Source organism: Callorhinus ursinus, unplaced genomic scaffold (assembly GCF_003265705.2).
Source record: "Callorhinus ursinus isolate GAN/ISIS: 27379988/994484 unplaced genomic scaffold, GSC_fseal_2.0 scaffold6, whole genome shotgun sequence".
NCBI lineage: Eukaryota > Metazoa > Chordata > Mammalia > Carnivora > Otariidae > Callorhinus > Callorhinus ursinus.
Genome location: NW_027397068.1, coordinates 6225904 through 6243455, shown reverse-complemented (window position 1 = coordinate 6243455; position 17552 = coordinate 6225904). Strand labels below are relative to the sequence as shown.

General features: G+C 37.9%; 1 protein-coding gene across 11 annotated transcripts in view; it reads left to right on the top strand.

Annotated features, from left to right (window-relative positions):
* The window catches only part of SNAP91 (synaptosome associated protein 91), a 147226-nt gene that overhangs the window by 107684 nt on the left and 21990 nt on the right, over positions 1 to 17552 (top strand). For 10 of the 11 annotated variants that reach the window (XM_073893573.1, XM_073893575.1, XM_073893579.1 and 7 more), the window contains 6 exons: positions 389 to 472; positions 1744 to 1827; positions 9926 to 10060; positions 11705 to 11854; positions 15777 to 15807; positions 16712 to 16823. In XM_073893573.1, the coding sequence (XP_073749674.1) occupies positions 389 to 472; positions 1744 to 1827; positions 9926 to 10060; positions 11705 to 11854; positions 15777 to 15807; positions 16712 to 16823 (596 nt within the window). The remainder of the gene's footprint in view (positions 1 to 388; positions 473 to 1743; positions 1828 to 9925; positions 10061 to 11704; positions 11855 to 15776; positions 15808 to 16711; positions 16824 to 17552) is intronic. The other variant, XM_073893576.1, reaches the window with a different exon arrangement.

Genomic DNA, 17552 nt, shown 5'->3' with positions numbered 1-17552 from the left:
TGTGTGCAGAGGCGGACACGAAGACGTGCAGGTTTGTCTGGAGTTCTTTTAAACTCAAAATTCACTTGGAAAAGAAAAAAAACAATCTCATTTTGGCCCATCACTAACTGATGAGGTTCATAATTTCCAACCTAATGCTGGTGAAAAGAGACAACTTCCCCCCCTGCCCCACACTAAAACCTCTGAGTTCAAGAAGTCAAATGTTATTTTCTTTGGGAGAGTGTATATTTTTAAATCCATTTGCTTTGTCTTAACTGTTAAGACTGTCTGCGATCTTACTGCCCGCTGTTAAACACGAAATCCCAGGAAGCCATCTGTCAAGGCTCATGCATGGCTTTATTTTCCCTTGGGTGACGTGCGATTTTTCCTGTTGTGTGCTTCACTGCAGTGGATGCATTTGCAGTACCGTCTCCTGCAACCACTGCCTCTCCAGCAAAGGTGGATTCTTCAGGCGTGATAGACCTTTTTGGGGGTGCGTACCTCTCCTCCTTCAACATGTAAACAGTCTTTATTTTTTTCCTCCCTCAGAACAGTTTCTACATCTTCTCTTTTGTTATATTCCATCATTCTTTCTTTTGACTCTGAAGTTATTTCCATCTCTTAACTGTAAACTTAAGTTTTTAAGATCTTTCCCATTGCTTTGCCATCATCATCTTCATCCTCATCAGTTCGTCACAATTTTCAATGCATGGCCTAACAGAACCAGATCATTTTTCATTCAAAGTCTTTGTGTTTTTAACTTTCTGTGCATCCTAATGTAGAATCAGCTGGTTGGAATTTCCTTCTACTGTTCTTCCTTGGTGAACCTGATCTGTTGGCTAAATTGGCATTTCTAAGTTCTTAAAAGCAATATAAACGTTAACTAGATAATTTAGAATTGAAAACAAGCCAGTCGAAACTGAAAACATAAGCTGTACAGCCATGCATTATTCTGTAGGGTTTATTGAGCTTAATGTTTTAAAATCTTTCCAGACGACTAGAAGATGTTTCACTGGTTTAAATGTATTTTCCTCTTACTTTATATGTTATCTGAAGGCAGGGAGATGTACTGAATTAACTCTTGCACTACTCATTAGGGTGATGCATTTAAAGTCATTTAGTAGCAGTAAATTTATAGGGAAAAGTACAGGTTTGAAGTGATTTCTTCATGAACATCCACAAATGTGCATGCCACAGGCCAAAATGCCATTCTTAGCAAGTTAAACCACACTGAGTACCTTACCTACTGTACATGGAAGCATCATGGTATGTGCCATGAGGGGTACAATGGTGTCACAGTCTCTGACATTCAGAGCTCAAAACTTGTGGCAAATAAACACTGAACTCTGATAAATGGGTACAAGTGGAGCTGTTGCTGCTGCTTGAATTAAGTCTGTTAATTTTTTTTTCTAACTTTAATAGAGTTCTAAATGGGAAAATTCCATTGTAATTGCCTTCGGGCAAAATTTTTTAAACCTTGGTCCTATTTTAAGAGATGTCAGGATTTAGTCCAAAACTTTTATTTTTTAAAAAAGAATTGTCTTACAAAGGGGTGTTAATCTGAAATATTCTAGAACTCTTTTTTGAGAGAATAAACTGGTCAGAGCATAATTCAGCTCACTCAATCATTTCAGTTATCCCACAGGTGACAAGCTCACCACACAGTGTCATGTCTATGCATTTCTTGGCAAAACACTTAATTTACTTACTGTACTTACTGTTTACATTCTTTTACTTTTTTGCTGCACAATGGATAATGGGTAGATGCATTTGGAAGTAGTGCTTCTGAACCCCAACCTGCACCTCAGGCTGCTTCTAGTTCTTCAGCGTCGGCAGACCTACTAGCTGGTAATTAAATTAAAATAAAATGGTATTTTGTGGAAGTTAAGTTTGGCTATATCTTTATAAGTCATATATGTAAATTTCACAGTGCATGTTTTCTTTCCCTTTTGAGACATAAAATTGAAAAACAAGACACTGTCTGATAGAAGGTTACTTCCTAGGATTTTATTAAATGAGTATTAAAGTCACAGTCATATACAAGTCACCCCTGTGGTTCCTTGGATGCTCCTAAATGCCTTACTTTTGGTTAGCCATTTCTTTTTGTTTACTAAAAAAGTAATGTGCTTATGTAGCAAATTTTATCTTGTATTGCCTGTGCCCATTTTTTAAGGAATTTCTGTGGAAAGATACCATTATGTTTGACAATTGATTCTGTAGCATGAATCACTCTAGGAGAAACTGTCAGATTTCTACTGGGGTTGAAGTTGCTGCTACCTGTGCCACTTTTTAACTAGTTGGGGTTTGTTGTGTTTTTTTGTGTTTTGGGGGTTTTTTTTGGTTTTTGGTTTTTATTTTGTTTGTTTTTTTTAATCTGAAAACCTCTAGAGAGAGATCCCAGTTCAACAAGGACATAGTGTGGTGTAGTCTGGTACAAGATGCCTAGGATTATTGCTTATTGCCAGGATGGGATAGATAAAATAAAAGGGAACATTTCAAAGACTCAAAGATAGTAAAAGTCAACTATCAGTCTTCCCTGGAGGCTGGGCAAAGAGTGCTTGATGATAGCCGGATTGAGAAATTACTGTTTTTACAGGCAAAGCATTTGCCATTTGCAAGACCACAGTTGTACGTTTTCAGGCTCAGGTTATCAGTCAAACTCACAAGACACTGCTGGCTTACCTCACCCTGACTTTACTGAGAAGGGGACGCAGCAGGAAGTGCGGCGGTGGCCTCACAGAGGCCTCAGATACTCAGATGCAGCTTCCAGTGCCCCTCCCTAGTCACCACAAGGGATGCATTTTGGTCATAAGGTTGGCAGGGGACTGATGAGAGTGTGGGTCACGTCGGCACAAGGAAGTTGTCATGTTTGGAGTCTCGCAGTTTAAATTTCCTGCTTTTCATGTTACCCTTGAAAGAATTAGCGGCCGGGTCTTATTTTTTCATGTAATGAACGGTCCTGGCCAGCTACGGCAGGCACAGAACATTCATTCCTGGATTAGTAATGCATGATGGCCTCACAAAAGGACACTTGTCACCTTTCAGTAGTGTAGGAAGTTTGGTATGAGGTCCAGTCTTCTCTCAAGAGGCCGGCAAGGGTAAGCACAGCCCAGCCGCTACCCTCCCCTTCCATCGGTCATTCAGACTGGCTGTTTGGCTGTCTTTTTTTTGAAGATTTTATTTATTTATTTGACACAGAGAGAGAGCACAAGCAGAGGGAAGCGACAGGCAGAGGGAGAAGCAGGATCCCCACTGAGCAGGGAGCCCAACTCGAGGCTCGATCCCAGGACCCTGGAATCATAACCTGAGCCAAAGGCAGACGCTTAGCCAACAGAGCCACCCAGGCGCCACTGGCCATCTTTCTTAGGGGCAACAGCGGTTCGTCTGTGTCTGTCCTCTCCTCTCCAGACTACCCTGGCTAAATATGACACTCCTGGTTGTTGAATCCACTTCATACCGGTGACTGCCAGCTGGTATTTTCCTGAATGGTGAAGAACCAGGGTTCCACTGTAATGTCGCTGTGGACTTTGGAAGCTGCAAATACGATAAGAGGCAGGGCACTTAACACAAAACACAGTTGGTTATTTGGAGAAAAAATACTAGCTTGCCTGGCTTTTCTCCTGGCCTGGGTGTTCTTCGTCGCGGCTTCAAATTGATCACAGAAACCTTCAGGCTCTTACAAAACCAATAACCTTAATTCAGGTTTTCAAGATTCAGCAATAGGTTTTTAACAAGCCACAGAAATAGCATAGTTTTAAATGGCTATTTGGGGGAAATGACCTTGTCAATTTCCAAAATGAGATTACTGATTATAAGCCTTTGGCTTTGCAGTTATAATTAAGGTTGAGATGGCATATGAAATCAAATGTTCTGGCTTTTTGCAGAGTTCTAAGAAGTCTCTCTTTCTCTCTGGGTTACACAGACCCCAAAGAGGGGTTGTAAGCCTATCAGACACAGCCTGGAAGGAGCCTGGTCCACCATGTTGAGCATTTTCAGGGCTGCAAACCTCCCTGTGCTTCCAGGGCTGAAACCTCAGATCTTGTGTTTCCAAAAAAGCCAAAAACAGTGGAAGTAGGTGCAGAGAGGCCCGTCAAAGCCTGTGGGAAAAGACAGTGTTCCCTTCCAATTCAAAGTCAGAAGTCAGTGGCAGAGCCAAGAGATTTGCTCCTGGGGGTGAGATAGGGTCTAAAACACATCTGGAACAAACAGAAGAGTTTTGTCACCTACTGCCAAGTGCAACGTCAGGGACCTGAGCCTCAGCTGCACAGCTTTGAGGTCCAAACAGGGAAGTACACAAAAAGTATAGGTTAGAACACTTCACCAAAAGCAAGCTTAAAATTGCTCAATTGTGTTGTCCATCCTGAAATCTTAGTAAAATGGGAGAGAAAAGGAGAAAATTAGTGATGAAAGTGACCTTGTCATTTACATAGGTTTTACTGACTGTACCCTTCCCATTTTTTCCACCACATCATCTTGTGACTTTTTTAGTGATGGGAAAGTATTTTGTGCACCTTTTCTTCTTTCTCTGTTTTTTTTTAATTTAAATAAATTAATTTTAATATAAGTAGGAGTGAATGGGTTTAATGTCTAGCTTGCTTTACAGACAATTTTTATAATTTGTACATATCTGAGTCTGATTTACATGGCACGAGGCCAACTATTCTTTTACCTTATATCCTGATATAAGAGATTTTAAATTCTAATTTCTCTAGGTCTTAATTATTTGGGCTAGTTTTTCATACTTCTCTCTGTTCTGCTTATAGAAGAATATTTCTCATCCTTGTTTGGGTAACAAAACAGCAAGAATCCATGTTCTCATTGAAGAATATCATGGAATATTAATATAATCTTATACTATGAGCTAGAAGCAACTTTCCTAGCCAGAAAATCCTGCTAATGTACACAGTATAAAGTCCCAGTCACATTTATATATTTAATCTAGCTGACAGTGGCTATTTCATACATTTCTGTTGAATGAATATCAATGGTAGAACAAATATTTGGTGCACTGTGCTATGGTAATTTGCAATGAAGCTTAACGTGTCTTATACTTTTGTGTGTATCTATAGGGAGAGAACAGTTAAGTCCACAAGCTGTTGAAATAAAGAGGAAGTTGTTTTTTTGTTTTTTTTAAGATAAATGAGCCCAATCATAGATAAAAAGGAAGTCCACAAATATCAGGTTCAAAGTAGGAATTTGAACTGAAAAAGAGAGAGAGAGAAAGTTATATTCTGTGAGTCTTTAAAGTCTTCTGTTATTGGCTTTTAGTAATAAGACTATTTTGTGGGAGAATAAAAAGGAAAAATAATACACATACACAGTAATGGAAAGTATAGACTCTCTATAAGTAATGTTGGTTGCTGAACAGGGGCTCTTTTTCCTCAAATTTTTTTGAGGGAATAAATTTACATATATGTAACAAGGGAAATATGATAAATTGATTTTTAGAGGTTTTCCAACCAAAAATTAAGAATCATCTCAAAATTGGGGAAGAAAGCTTTGTCAAAATTGGTATAATTTAACTAGAAAACAAAGACTAAATGGATAGTCTTTTAAATTGGGCATATATCTCATAAAAACTGGTTATTCTTCTTTATTCAAATTTACTTCTAGAACTGTCAAATAATACCAATTCCAGAATTGAACTGTGTATGAAATATCATCTTAGTCATCTTCTACCCCTTGAGTAAAAATTTCACGTTCTGTTTGGTGTACCCAAAGTGGTGAAACTAGAGAATATTCTAGAAAAGACATCTGTTCTGGCTAATGAGAACAGACTCAAAGAATAATTCTCTCCAAGTCTTTGAGATTATTGGTAGGATACAGATATTCTCCATATCTCAAGTGAAGTCTGACTAGAAACTTGAAAGTTAAGTTTGTGTCAAATAAAAGGAAATACTATTTCATACAGTGAAGAATAAAGCTCTCAAACTTCTCTTCAGGTACACCAGCTAAAAACTTAGATGTTTGAAATATATAGATTACTGGATGACAGATGTAAAAATGGATTATTAAGGGAGATTAGATGTATTATGCCTAACTTCTGAGGTTGACATCAAACAGGAAAACCATGTTTTTCAATAATAGACACAATTCTGGGGTGACTGCACCATAGGTTTTTACTAGTATAGGAATGTGCCACATCCTATCTTTAATTCCAAAGGCAGGGAATAATATGGGCCAGTCTCATGAGGCCCTTTGTAGTTTTGCATTCTCTGTTAACCAAATGACACAGGTGACTTTTTAGCAGAGCCACAGAGGTCTTTGAACTGATTTAAAATATAAAAATGATCAGTGTGGAGTTAATAACTAATAATATCCACTGAATGGGAAGATCTACAGAGAACCAATTCTTTCATACTCTGGGGTGGGGGGAGCAGTTTGAAATGTGTCAGACAAAAGGGTATTAGTTCTAGAAATATTGACTATCTCAGATTGATCTTAGTAAATGGAGTGTATTAACAGCGGATTATATTACAGAGCAACTGAGATGACATCATCTTTTACATAATAGAACGAATCTGAGTGTGGAGGTGGTATGTGTGGGAGTGTGTTTATCTACCAGTGGTTTCAAAATTTCACCTTCCTGACCCAAGTGATATGTTATATCAACTATGACTCTCAGTTTTGATATGTCTGTTAATAGAACTTCCCTAAGTGTGTCGGCTGTTACCTTTAGGAAGATAGATTCATAAGACTACCTGTGACAAAAGGCAGTGTATCTGTAGATGGTTGAGCACTTGAAGGGAGATGGCGATTTAGTTACAGTGTGAGACAGTCCAAATATGCCTGTAGGATATCCGGAAGCCTACTGATTGTTACCTTCAATTCCATAGAACATCTTCCTTAATATAATTTAGAACCATATAGAAAGAAAGAAAGTAGTGGTTTGGGTTTTTGTATTACTTACCTCTATTCCAGGACTCTAAAACTTTTCACTTAACAGGAGGAGTTTACCTTATTAATGTCTATAATTTTCTTATTTAACCCTTCATTCAGAGTATAGCAATAGGTTTTTTTTCTTTAAGACACAATCAGTTGGTTATTTTATATCACTTACAGCTTTTTAATTAGTCTAGATTTGTGAGGGAGGCACCTACTTCATAAGAACTGAGTATAATGGGAAAAAGTCATCTTTCTAGATCTCTGTCAGTTTATAAGCCTGCAGGAAGAGTACAACTCTGGAGTCATCCCCGGCTATGGAAAAGAGGCCATGCAGAATTGTGGTGAAAAACGCAAGCTCTGGAAGATTGCTGTGTGGAATCCTCGCTCTCATTTGCCATCATTTGACCTTGGGCAGATTATTTAACTTCTCTAGCCTCAGCGTTTTCATCTGTAAAACTTCACAGAGTTGTGAGGATTAAATGAGCTAATATATGTTTTGGTTTGAACAATATAAACCTGCTGTTTTTGTGGGACCAAAATGGTCAAATATTAGCAATCCATATGGTTCATAAGGTTCAACCTAAAAAAAAATGCTTAGAATTGTGACCCTGGTGCTACGTGGTGAGCCTCATGCCAGTGTTGGCTTTACCCTTCACTTTCTTAGAGAAGTCACTAATTTTTTTTCATTATTCACCTATGGACATGATCTACTTATCTTATGAAACTCAGTAGTACTAAGCAGATGAGCCTTGTGTAAATGCTTGTTTTTCTATCACTGAATCCTGGGTGGATATGTTACCTTCCCTTTGCATCGCATCCCTTTTTCCAGTCATGGAAAGATAGGATTGAATCAGATGATCGGAAGGCTTTTTCCAACACTAATATGCTGTGATTCTAGAATAAATTGTCTCTTCTTGGTCAATTTTTAAGAAACTGAGAGTAAAGAACAGTTGTCTCCACATTCACCTATAACAAAGAGAACCACACCATAGAAAAATTACCTAAATTAACCACAGCCATATTCCAACTTGAGGTGTGGGATGTTTCCCAAAAGTCAGCTTTAACACAGCCATCAGTCTCCCTAAAACCAAACAATCCCATCCACAGAAATACTTCTAGCCCATTTTTGCTTCATAATATTAGTTCTTAAAGATCTGGAGAATGTCTTTTCTTCAGTTAGGAAAGTTACATAATGCCTATGTCACTAAAATACTAAAATCACTTCAGGGTAGCCACTGTGAACTTTAAAGACCATCCTCTATAAGGTAACTTTTCCAGATTGCATTTTTTTTCATACATATACAAGAAAAGCCTAAACTTGTGTCATTATCAGTGTCTGGGAGCAACATGACTTGAACATTATTGCCTGCTTTAGAAAACAGTAGCTGGAGAATTTCAGTGGAAGTCATTTTCAGGCTTATAAATGAGTTCTATAGAATAAGGATTTTTTTTTAAGCATTCTTTATGTTTTTGCAAGCAGTTTGTGAACAAGAAGATGTGGGTAGATTAGAAAGGAATATTTATACCCAAACTGAATATAGAAAAGACTTCTGGAAGTAACAAATTCTTTGGTAATAGAACATCTTCTACTATCTTACTGAGAAATTGCTGCCTTCACTGGTTGCGTGTTTTATACAGGAACAGTACAGAGTGAGCTTTGCTTCTGCTTCTGTCTGTCGTTTGAGAGAAATTATTTGCTTCCAGCCTTCAGAAGGTAAATAATTTGAAGGCTGGTTACTTTACAATGGCATTTGATTTCTCCCCACCTTTTATATTTAGAAGTATCTTTATTCAGTAAATATTAATTCAGTGTTTTAGGCATTGTGCTGAATCTTAGTTAAAAACAGGAGAAGACACAGTTCCTGACACCAAAAAGCCATCCCTGGAGCAGAGGCTGGGGATGGAAATAAGGACGTGTGATGGGAATGGGATGGAGACGTGTATCAGATGCGGAGGACACAAGAGCAGAGCATGTAACTCACACATATGTGCAGTGGGAGGGGCGGGCAGAGCTGTGGCTAATAGCAGTGGGTGACAGTTTCAGTCCAAGAGGCCCTCCTGGAGTGGGCATCTGACTCCCCGTGATGGTGTTAGGGATGCAACCTAGTTTCCAGGCAGGGGAACAGAGACAGAAGAACTTGATTGCTATACAAAGGAATCTGTACTATATGAATCTGAAAGTTACGGAGAGCCAGTGAAGGACGTTAGAGAAGTAACTTTGCCAACGTTTTCTACTCAGATCACTCAAGCTGCACGGCAGAGACTAGATTGGAGGAAGTCCAGACTAGATGCAGGAAGCCCCTCTGGGTAGATGTTTATAAATCCTGAGAACTGATCTGGGGGAGCCCACATTTAGCAGGAGCAGCAATGGGACTAGAACATGTATGAAAGTTATTAAGGAGGATTTGGTGGCAAGGTGCATGCATATTTTTCTGATTTGTATTTTATTATTATACTGAGCCAATGTGTACAACTAAGCATTTTCTAGCTATCCAGTATTGTGCTTTGAAGAAACAAAATTTTGATATAATGAAATTATCTCAATTTTAACCCTAGTGAGACTTTTTAGCTTTACGTAGCTAGGTCCATTGTAATAATAGACTTGGTTGCCACAGGTTCTCTTAACAAAAGTATATATTCGTAAGTGCTATCTTGTTTCTAATGAACTTCGATCTCATTAAAGCATGACAAAACTGGCCGTTCCCAGAGGGGAGGTGGGGGAGGGATGTGAAATAGCTGATGGGGATTAAAGAGTATTTATCATGATGAGCACTGAGTCATGTATCGAGTTGTTGATTCACTGCTGTACACCTGAAACACTAGTGTAACACTGAATGTTGTACTTGATTTTGAAAACTAAATGAAAATCTTTTTAAAATACATGACAGATACCAAGGCACATGACAAACTCTTAAAAAACTAACTTCCCAGTTTTACTGACTTCTCATCTATCTACATGCATTCAGTCCCTCCTCAGTCTCCTATAATTCGTCCTGTTTTCCTGGCCTTTACCTACCTTTAGTTGTTTCTGCTTATATTTCTGGAACTGTGTTTTTCCCAGGATTTGGGGCTTCTTTTATGGCCCCTTCTCCATCACCAGTGACTCCAGCTCAGAATAACCTGCTACAGCCCAACTTTGAGGCAGCTTTTGGAACAACACCTTCAACTTCTAGCAGCAGCTCCTTTGATCCATCAGGTGAGGCAGTGATTTTCAAATGTTCTTTTCGTTTTTTCTGATTGTGCAATAACCCACCTAAGGTTAGTATGGTATCAGGAAGCTTACAAGCAGATATTGAGTGGTGACCTGGTTTTAAAACTTTAGTAAGTCTCTTATTCTGTATTTTAAGTAAATATTTTCAGTACATTTTGGAAGATTTAAGGATAACCTGTAATCCTTTTCTGTGTTTCTGTTTTAATTTTTAGCAGAAATCTAACACCACACACACCATCTGTTTGCATGAGCTTCCATGCACATCGTTTAGAGGTGGTTAAGGGAAAACAAACACTTTATGCAGTATCTGAATGTGTGGACACTCCCACTGCTATTGCTTACACCCTCTGAAGCTTGCATGGCCCTCGGTTTTATGAAGTTGGGACACAAGTAGTATTCTTTGCCTGCCTTTAATCTTTCATCCTGCTGTCATTTTGTTTGTATTCTCTTCCATTCTACTCTTCCCATGCTGGGTCCTTACTACAAATTTTCAATTGGTGAGTTTTTGGCAATTAAATGTGTTTCAGAAAACACCCTAAATATATCCCCCGCCTGACAATTTGGTTGCTTCTATTGCCAGTGCTGTCTTTTTCCAATTTAGAATTATTGTACAGTAGTGTTGATGATAAATGTTCAAAATTTTTTAATGAAAATTAACCACAAAAATTTTGACGTGGATAAGATATTAACACCAATTAATGCAAATCCTCTGAGTCTGTATTTTGAATGGTCTTTCTGTATTCTAGGAACTAAGCAAGTTGGTAATTGGTTATATAGTGATCAGGAACCATCAATAACAGCATGATTCCCAATAGTTAAAAGAGTTTTCCCTTTAAACATTCCTTTAAAGTTAGAACCAAAATTGACTGCTAATAATGAAGGGGGGGTCAAAATTTTTACTTCTAAAATATGGTCAACTGTTTTTCAGATACTTATTACTACATCCAGCCCATTAGATCAGGTTTTATTCCAACACTGACTTCATAGGAAACCAGGAGATCCAGCCTTCTTTTCTCATTTAAGAATTGTTTTTAAAGATAAGCATTATAGAGAAAAAAGATAAGCATTGTAGGATCTGAGAATAAATTACTTGGGCTTTGCTGTAAATTACTACCATTTTCAATAGAAAGTATTTCGGCGATTGTTTTTAATAAGCGTATCAGTGGCTACCACTTACTGACTGCCTGTATAGAGCAAGCATTATAATAAAGACATATATATTATCTAATTTAATCTTCACAACAAAACCATGTGGTAGTAGTACCCTCCCCATTTATACAGATAGAAAACTAAAGATCAGGTGGTAACTTTCTCAAAGTCACATAGCTAGTGAGGCATGCAACTAAATTTGAGCCTAATTCCAACCCCAAAATCTGTGCTCTTTCCTGTACATTACACAGATTTTTTTTCCATCTTTGTTTACTAGTATTTCTGTACTTTATGAGTAGACATAGGTAGAAATGTTCTTCTTGGTGTTATAGTCATAAAAAAGTATGGATTACATACCCTCTTTTGTAAGATTATATATTTACTTGTTTTATCGTTTTTCAGAAGATAATTTCCCTTTAATTTTGCATATGGCCTTTTTTTTCCCCCAGTCATTCTGAACCTGGTCTATTTGATTTCCAGTGTTTGATGGTCTAGGTGATCTACTGATGCCAACCATGGCACCAGCCGGGCAGCCTGCACCCATTTCAATGGTACCCCCCAGTCCAGCTATGGCAGCAAGCAAAGCCCTTGGGAGTGACCTTGACTCATCTCTTGCCAGCTTAGTAGGCAGTGAGTAATACAGTTTTTGTTTTGATTTGTTTTCTACTGCATCATATGCGATTTTTTTTCTCTATGTCTTTATATGTATTTTTTTCTGGATTCACTTGTGGGTGAGTATATCAAGGAGTGGACAGAAATTCTTAGTGCCTTACCCAGTACAGTTCCTTGGAAGATGAACAGTTGCTGTGCCATTGTCTCACAAGCTGTCCCCATGCCATTTTTAATCTAAATTACTACAGGTATAATAAGCATATGAAAGTGTGAAACCAAGTGCATTATGTATAGTAAGTACTTAATTTTTCATTTCATTTGGAAATAAGAACATAGAGTAACTTAAATATTGACAGTTGAGCATCCATGTGAATTTTTTTTAAAGATTTTATTTATTTATTTATTTGACAGAGAGAGACACAGCGAGAGAGGGAACATAAGCAGGGGGAGTGGGAGAGGGAGAAGCAGGCTTCCCGCTGAGCAGGGAGCCTGATTCAGGGCTTGATCCCAGGAAGGCAGACGCTTAACCGACTGAGCCACCCAGGTGCCCCCATCCATGTGAACTTAAGTTACTCACTGAACAAGTATTTATTGAGTACCAAGCACTCTTCCAGGTTCTAAAGATAAATCATCAAACAAAATAGGTATAAATTTCTGTTCTTAGGGTACTCAGCAAGGGGAGAGACAAACAAACATTTTCAAATAAATTCTATAGTATGTTAGGTCATATAAGCACTATGGAGAAGAAACAGACCAGGCAAGGAGGAATTGGGAATGCTGCAGAGTGGGAGGTAGAGTAGGTCTCACTGAGAAGGTACAATTTGAGCCAAGATTTGAAGATAAACGGATGAGCCACATGGATATCTGAAGGAGAATATTTGCAGGCAAAGGAGACAGCCAGTGCAAAGGCACTGGGGCAGAAAACTGCCTGGCATGTTCAAGGAAGAACAAGGAGACCAGAGACTGGAGATGGGCAAGTGAAGGAGAGAGTCCTAGGAGATGAGGGCAGCTGGTATAAAGATTGACCTTTTCTTTTTAACTCTGAATTTGATTCTTCATTAAGGTGAATGGGTTCACCATTGCAGATACCTTTCACTTTTCTCAAGGCTTTAGAAGGTCCTTGATACAGACTTTTTTTCCTGTGAATTATCCAGTGGACATACTTTTGCTTCCCATTCATTGTTCCTTGTCTGGGCATCCATGAAAATGCTTTGATGACACCCATGGAGAGGTTATTTGAGTATTTGTTCCTACTTTAAAATTTCATCTCACTGAAGGATGGTTGCCAGTGGTAACTGCTTTTGCTGGCACTCCAATGTATCATCCTGATTCTCCTTTAGAAATAAAGGATTTATACCTCTAACTGCTGAGAGTGCATTTTTTATTGCAAATGGTAGCAAGAGAGAATATTTCTGAGTAATTAAATTGCTATGTGTCCTGATTATAGTGATGATTACATGAATTCATGTATTTATCAAAATTTATAGAAATGTAACAACTCACCTCCCCCCCAAAAAAACACTGATTTTCACTATAGGTAAACATTTTTTTAATGAAAGTATCTTCTGGGGCGCCTGGGTGGCTCAGTCAGTTAAGTGTCTGACTCTTGATTTCAGTTCAGGTCATGATCTCAGGGTTGTGGGATCAAGCCTCACGTCACTTAGGATTCTTTCTCTCCCTCTCTCTCCCCTCCCCAGCCCTCCCTCTTGTGCTCTCTCTCTCTCTCTCTCTAAGATAATAATAATAATAAATAAAATAATAATTAAAATACCTTCCAAAACTGAAAAAAATTATCTATATACTCCCAATATTCTAGTTTGCTTTTTTACAGAAATTGACAAGCTGAACCTAAAATTCATATGGAAATGCAAGGAGGTCAGAAGAGCCAAACACTAAATAAAAAAGCATAACCTTGGAAGACTCACACTTAATGATTTTAAAACTTACTACAAAGCTATAGTCATTAAGTGGTACTGCTGCATAAGATAGGCATATACCCCAATGGAATAGAATGACAGTCTAGAAATAAACTTATACATCTGTGCTCAACTGATTATCAACAAAAGTGCCACGACAGTTCAACGGGAAAAGAGTTGTCTTTTCGACAAATGGTGCTGGGTCAGCTGGATATCCACATGCAAAAGGATAGAGTTAGCTATCTTGCCTACTCTAAAATAATTAATTCACAGTAGATGAGAACTAAATGTAGGAGCTAAAACTATAAAACTCTAAGAAGAAAATATATTAGTAAATAAATCTTCATGACCTTGGATTGGATAATGTTCTTGATATGACACCAAAAGCACAAGCAACAATTGATGAAAATGGATAAATGGAACTACGTTAAAATTAAAAACTTCTATGATACAAATGACACTATCCAGAAAGTGAAAACTAACCCACAGAATGGGAGAAGGTATTTGTAGAACATATATCTGATAAGGAACTTATACCCAGAATGAAGAACTCTTACAACTCAATAATGAAAAGACAAATAACCCAATTTTAAAATGGTCAAATGATTTAAATAGGCATTTCTCCAAAGAATATAGACGTGTGGCCAATATGCACATGAAAAGAGGCTCCACACCGGTCATCTGGGAAATGCATATCAAAACTGCATGACATATCACTTCTCACCCATGCAGATGGCTGTAGTTAGGAAAGACAATAACTAGTGTTGATGAGAATGTGGAGAAAAATGAAACTCTCTAACATGGCTGGTGAAAATGTAACTGTGGAAAGCAGTTTGGCCGTTTCTCCAAAGTGAAACAGACTTACCTGTAGGCAGAGAGTACTGCACATAAGTAGCCTAGAAAGCTCTTCCACCACACCTCTGCTCAACTTTGCTCAAATCATACCTTCTCCATGAGGCTTCCCTGAGCACCCCCTTTAATGCTGCCTGCCCCTCACCCTCATCCTACCTGACCAGATCCCTCGTACCCTACCCTTCCTTTGCTTTTTCCCATGGGCTTTCCTATCACCTTCTAGGGACCTATGTAATTTATTATTTTATTGTTTTATCATCTATCTCACCCTATTAGAATGCAAATTTCTCCAGGGTTGGGGTCTTCATTTTCCTCACTAATATATCCCAAGTGCTTAGAACAGTGCCTGGCATTTGTAGAGGTATTTGCTGAAGTAATACATAAACTGAGATTAGAGTAGAATGAATAAGCCAGTTCTGGGGTCCCCAACACAACTTCACTCAGAGATTCGCTAGGACTCACAGGACCCAGCACCTGGTTGTACTCACAGCTAAGATTTATTATAGCAGCATAATAAGGACACGCAGCTGGATCATCAGGGAAAAAGACACGGCAGAGCTTGGATGAATCCACCTACCGACTTCCTTATGCTCTCCCCTTCCCGTGAGGGGAAAAGCATAAGAAAATGTGGCAACACGCCTGATGTTCCTGCCCGTGGAAGCCCTGTAGAGATTCCACACCCAGGGGTTTTGTTGGATGCTGATCATGCAGCTCCTCTGTGCCTAACATGTCCCAAAGTCTCAGTCTCGCAGAAGGAAAGCAGGTGTTCAGCACGAACCACATTGTTTGTACAAACAGTTTAGACACAGTAAGCCACCGTTATCATTAGGAAAAGTATTCTCTCAGGATAGAGAACAGTTTAGTAAGCTAGGTCCCAGATGCCAGGCACATAGGCCTTTCTAAGAGAATAGTCTCCAGCCTGCTATGTTTATTCTTTCCTAGACACCAGTTGCCATTAAATTGTGATCCTTAAGTATAACGTGAAGTAAAAGAAAATGTTAGATTTCTGAACATGTTTCCTAACATAGTTTCTCCTTTGTAAAATTGAATACAGTCATTCTTAGGCAAAATATGGACATTTTCTAGACCTCTGACTCTTTGATCTTTTAAATGTCATATCATTTAAGCTGAGTATAGAGGTTTAAATTCTGTTTTCTTTTATCCTTTTATAGATCTTGGAATTTCTGGTACCACATCCAAAAAGTAAGTGTTTTTGAAGTTATCTGGCTTTTTTGTGACAATGTATTTGTATTTGAGACTATTAAATTCATTGGAGCAATAACTCACTCTCAGGCTAGGTAATTTCAAAATTCGTTTTTATTACATTCTGGATTTTTGTTTTTGTTGTTATTCTACTAGAACTTCCAGACTCTTGGCTCTGCAATGAAAAAGGACAATCTATTTTAGTCTCCAAGATTACCACTAAGTTAGGCTAGAAATACTTGGGAATTATGGTTTGAGTGCTTTAATAGCTTTAAATTCTAGAAGCTTTAAATTCTAGAATCATTACACTATTCCTAGCTAACATTGGTTTAAAAAGTCTCTCATGAAGGATCAATTTTAAGGAGCATAGTAAGAATAATAAACAATTTGCCTTTTCTTTAGATGCACTTTTCAACATTTCTAAAATGGGGATGTATTTTACAATAGATGTATCTTACAATTCACTGTAAGGCAGGTTATAGTCATGATATAGTTGTGTGAAACCTTCTGATGAGCCCTCTCAGATCTAGAAGTGCCATCATGTATGAAACAAAATATAGGTATTTGACAGAGTACAGGTATATAGTTTTTATAATACATTTATTTGGAATTTTTTATAACCAGTGAGGAATTCAGTTGAATTTTGTGACACATTCTTCTATTGGAAGTGATAGGAAATTCCTGTTACCACTGAGATGCAAACTCTAAATGATTTTTTTTTTATCAAATGCTTTTATGCTTTCTTAAGTATAATATGATAAGACTCCTTTATAATTTTTAACCTGTTCTCTCAATAACTCAGACTGCTTCTAACCCCAAATTAAAGCATCTAATGAGCCACACACACTCTTTTCTGATTAGCGTCTTTTAATACTTTTGTGTGTTTTTGCCCGCTTGATTTTAGGGGAGATCTTCAGTGGAATGCAGGAGAGAAAAAGTTGACTGGTGGAGCCAACTGGCAGCCGAAAGTAGCCCCCGCAACCTGGTCAGCAGGCGTCCCACCAAGTGCACCTTTGGTACGTAGCCACCTGAGGCCAGGGTGGTGCTGACAGTTTGCCACTTTCCTGGTGTATAGGGCCGAGTGCACTTTGTTTAATTTTGCTACTGACATTTTATTTTTTCACCCACATGGAAGGAACCTAAGCCATAAGCAATATTTACCAAAATGCAACTTGCATTAACTTTCTATTTAATAAAGATTGTGACCTATTTTTTATTTTCATTATTTCAAAATAGTGTTTAAGCTTCTTTAGCTATCAGTTCTATATTTACACGATTATGGAAACAACTTTTCAAAAGTCTTGAACATCATTGATCATTATCTATATTTTTATCTGCTTTCTTGCCCAAGTTACGTGATTGTCTTAATAAGTAAGGAAAAATGTTTTTTTTCTTACCAGAAAGATAGGGCAGTTTTCTATTGTGTAAGTGGACTTTCATTTTAAAACCCTATTAATTCTGCTCGCCATTTTTTTAAATTGAAACTACCAACACCATCTTTTCTATAACATGTAAATAGATTTCATTTTTGTGTATTAAATCTCGATTAATATCATCATTCACTCTGGAAAGAGCATCTCACTGGAATTCATTATTTTGTGAGATTTGAAACCACAAAAAAGACATTTCCAGGGTAGGAAAATTTACTGTTTTCCTGTGTATGCCCCATTTTTAGCAAAAACAATGCTAGTCACTGTTTCCCAAGCTTATTTGTAATTTTACCTTGGCTTACTCCCTGCCCTTAA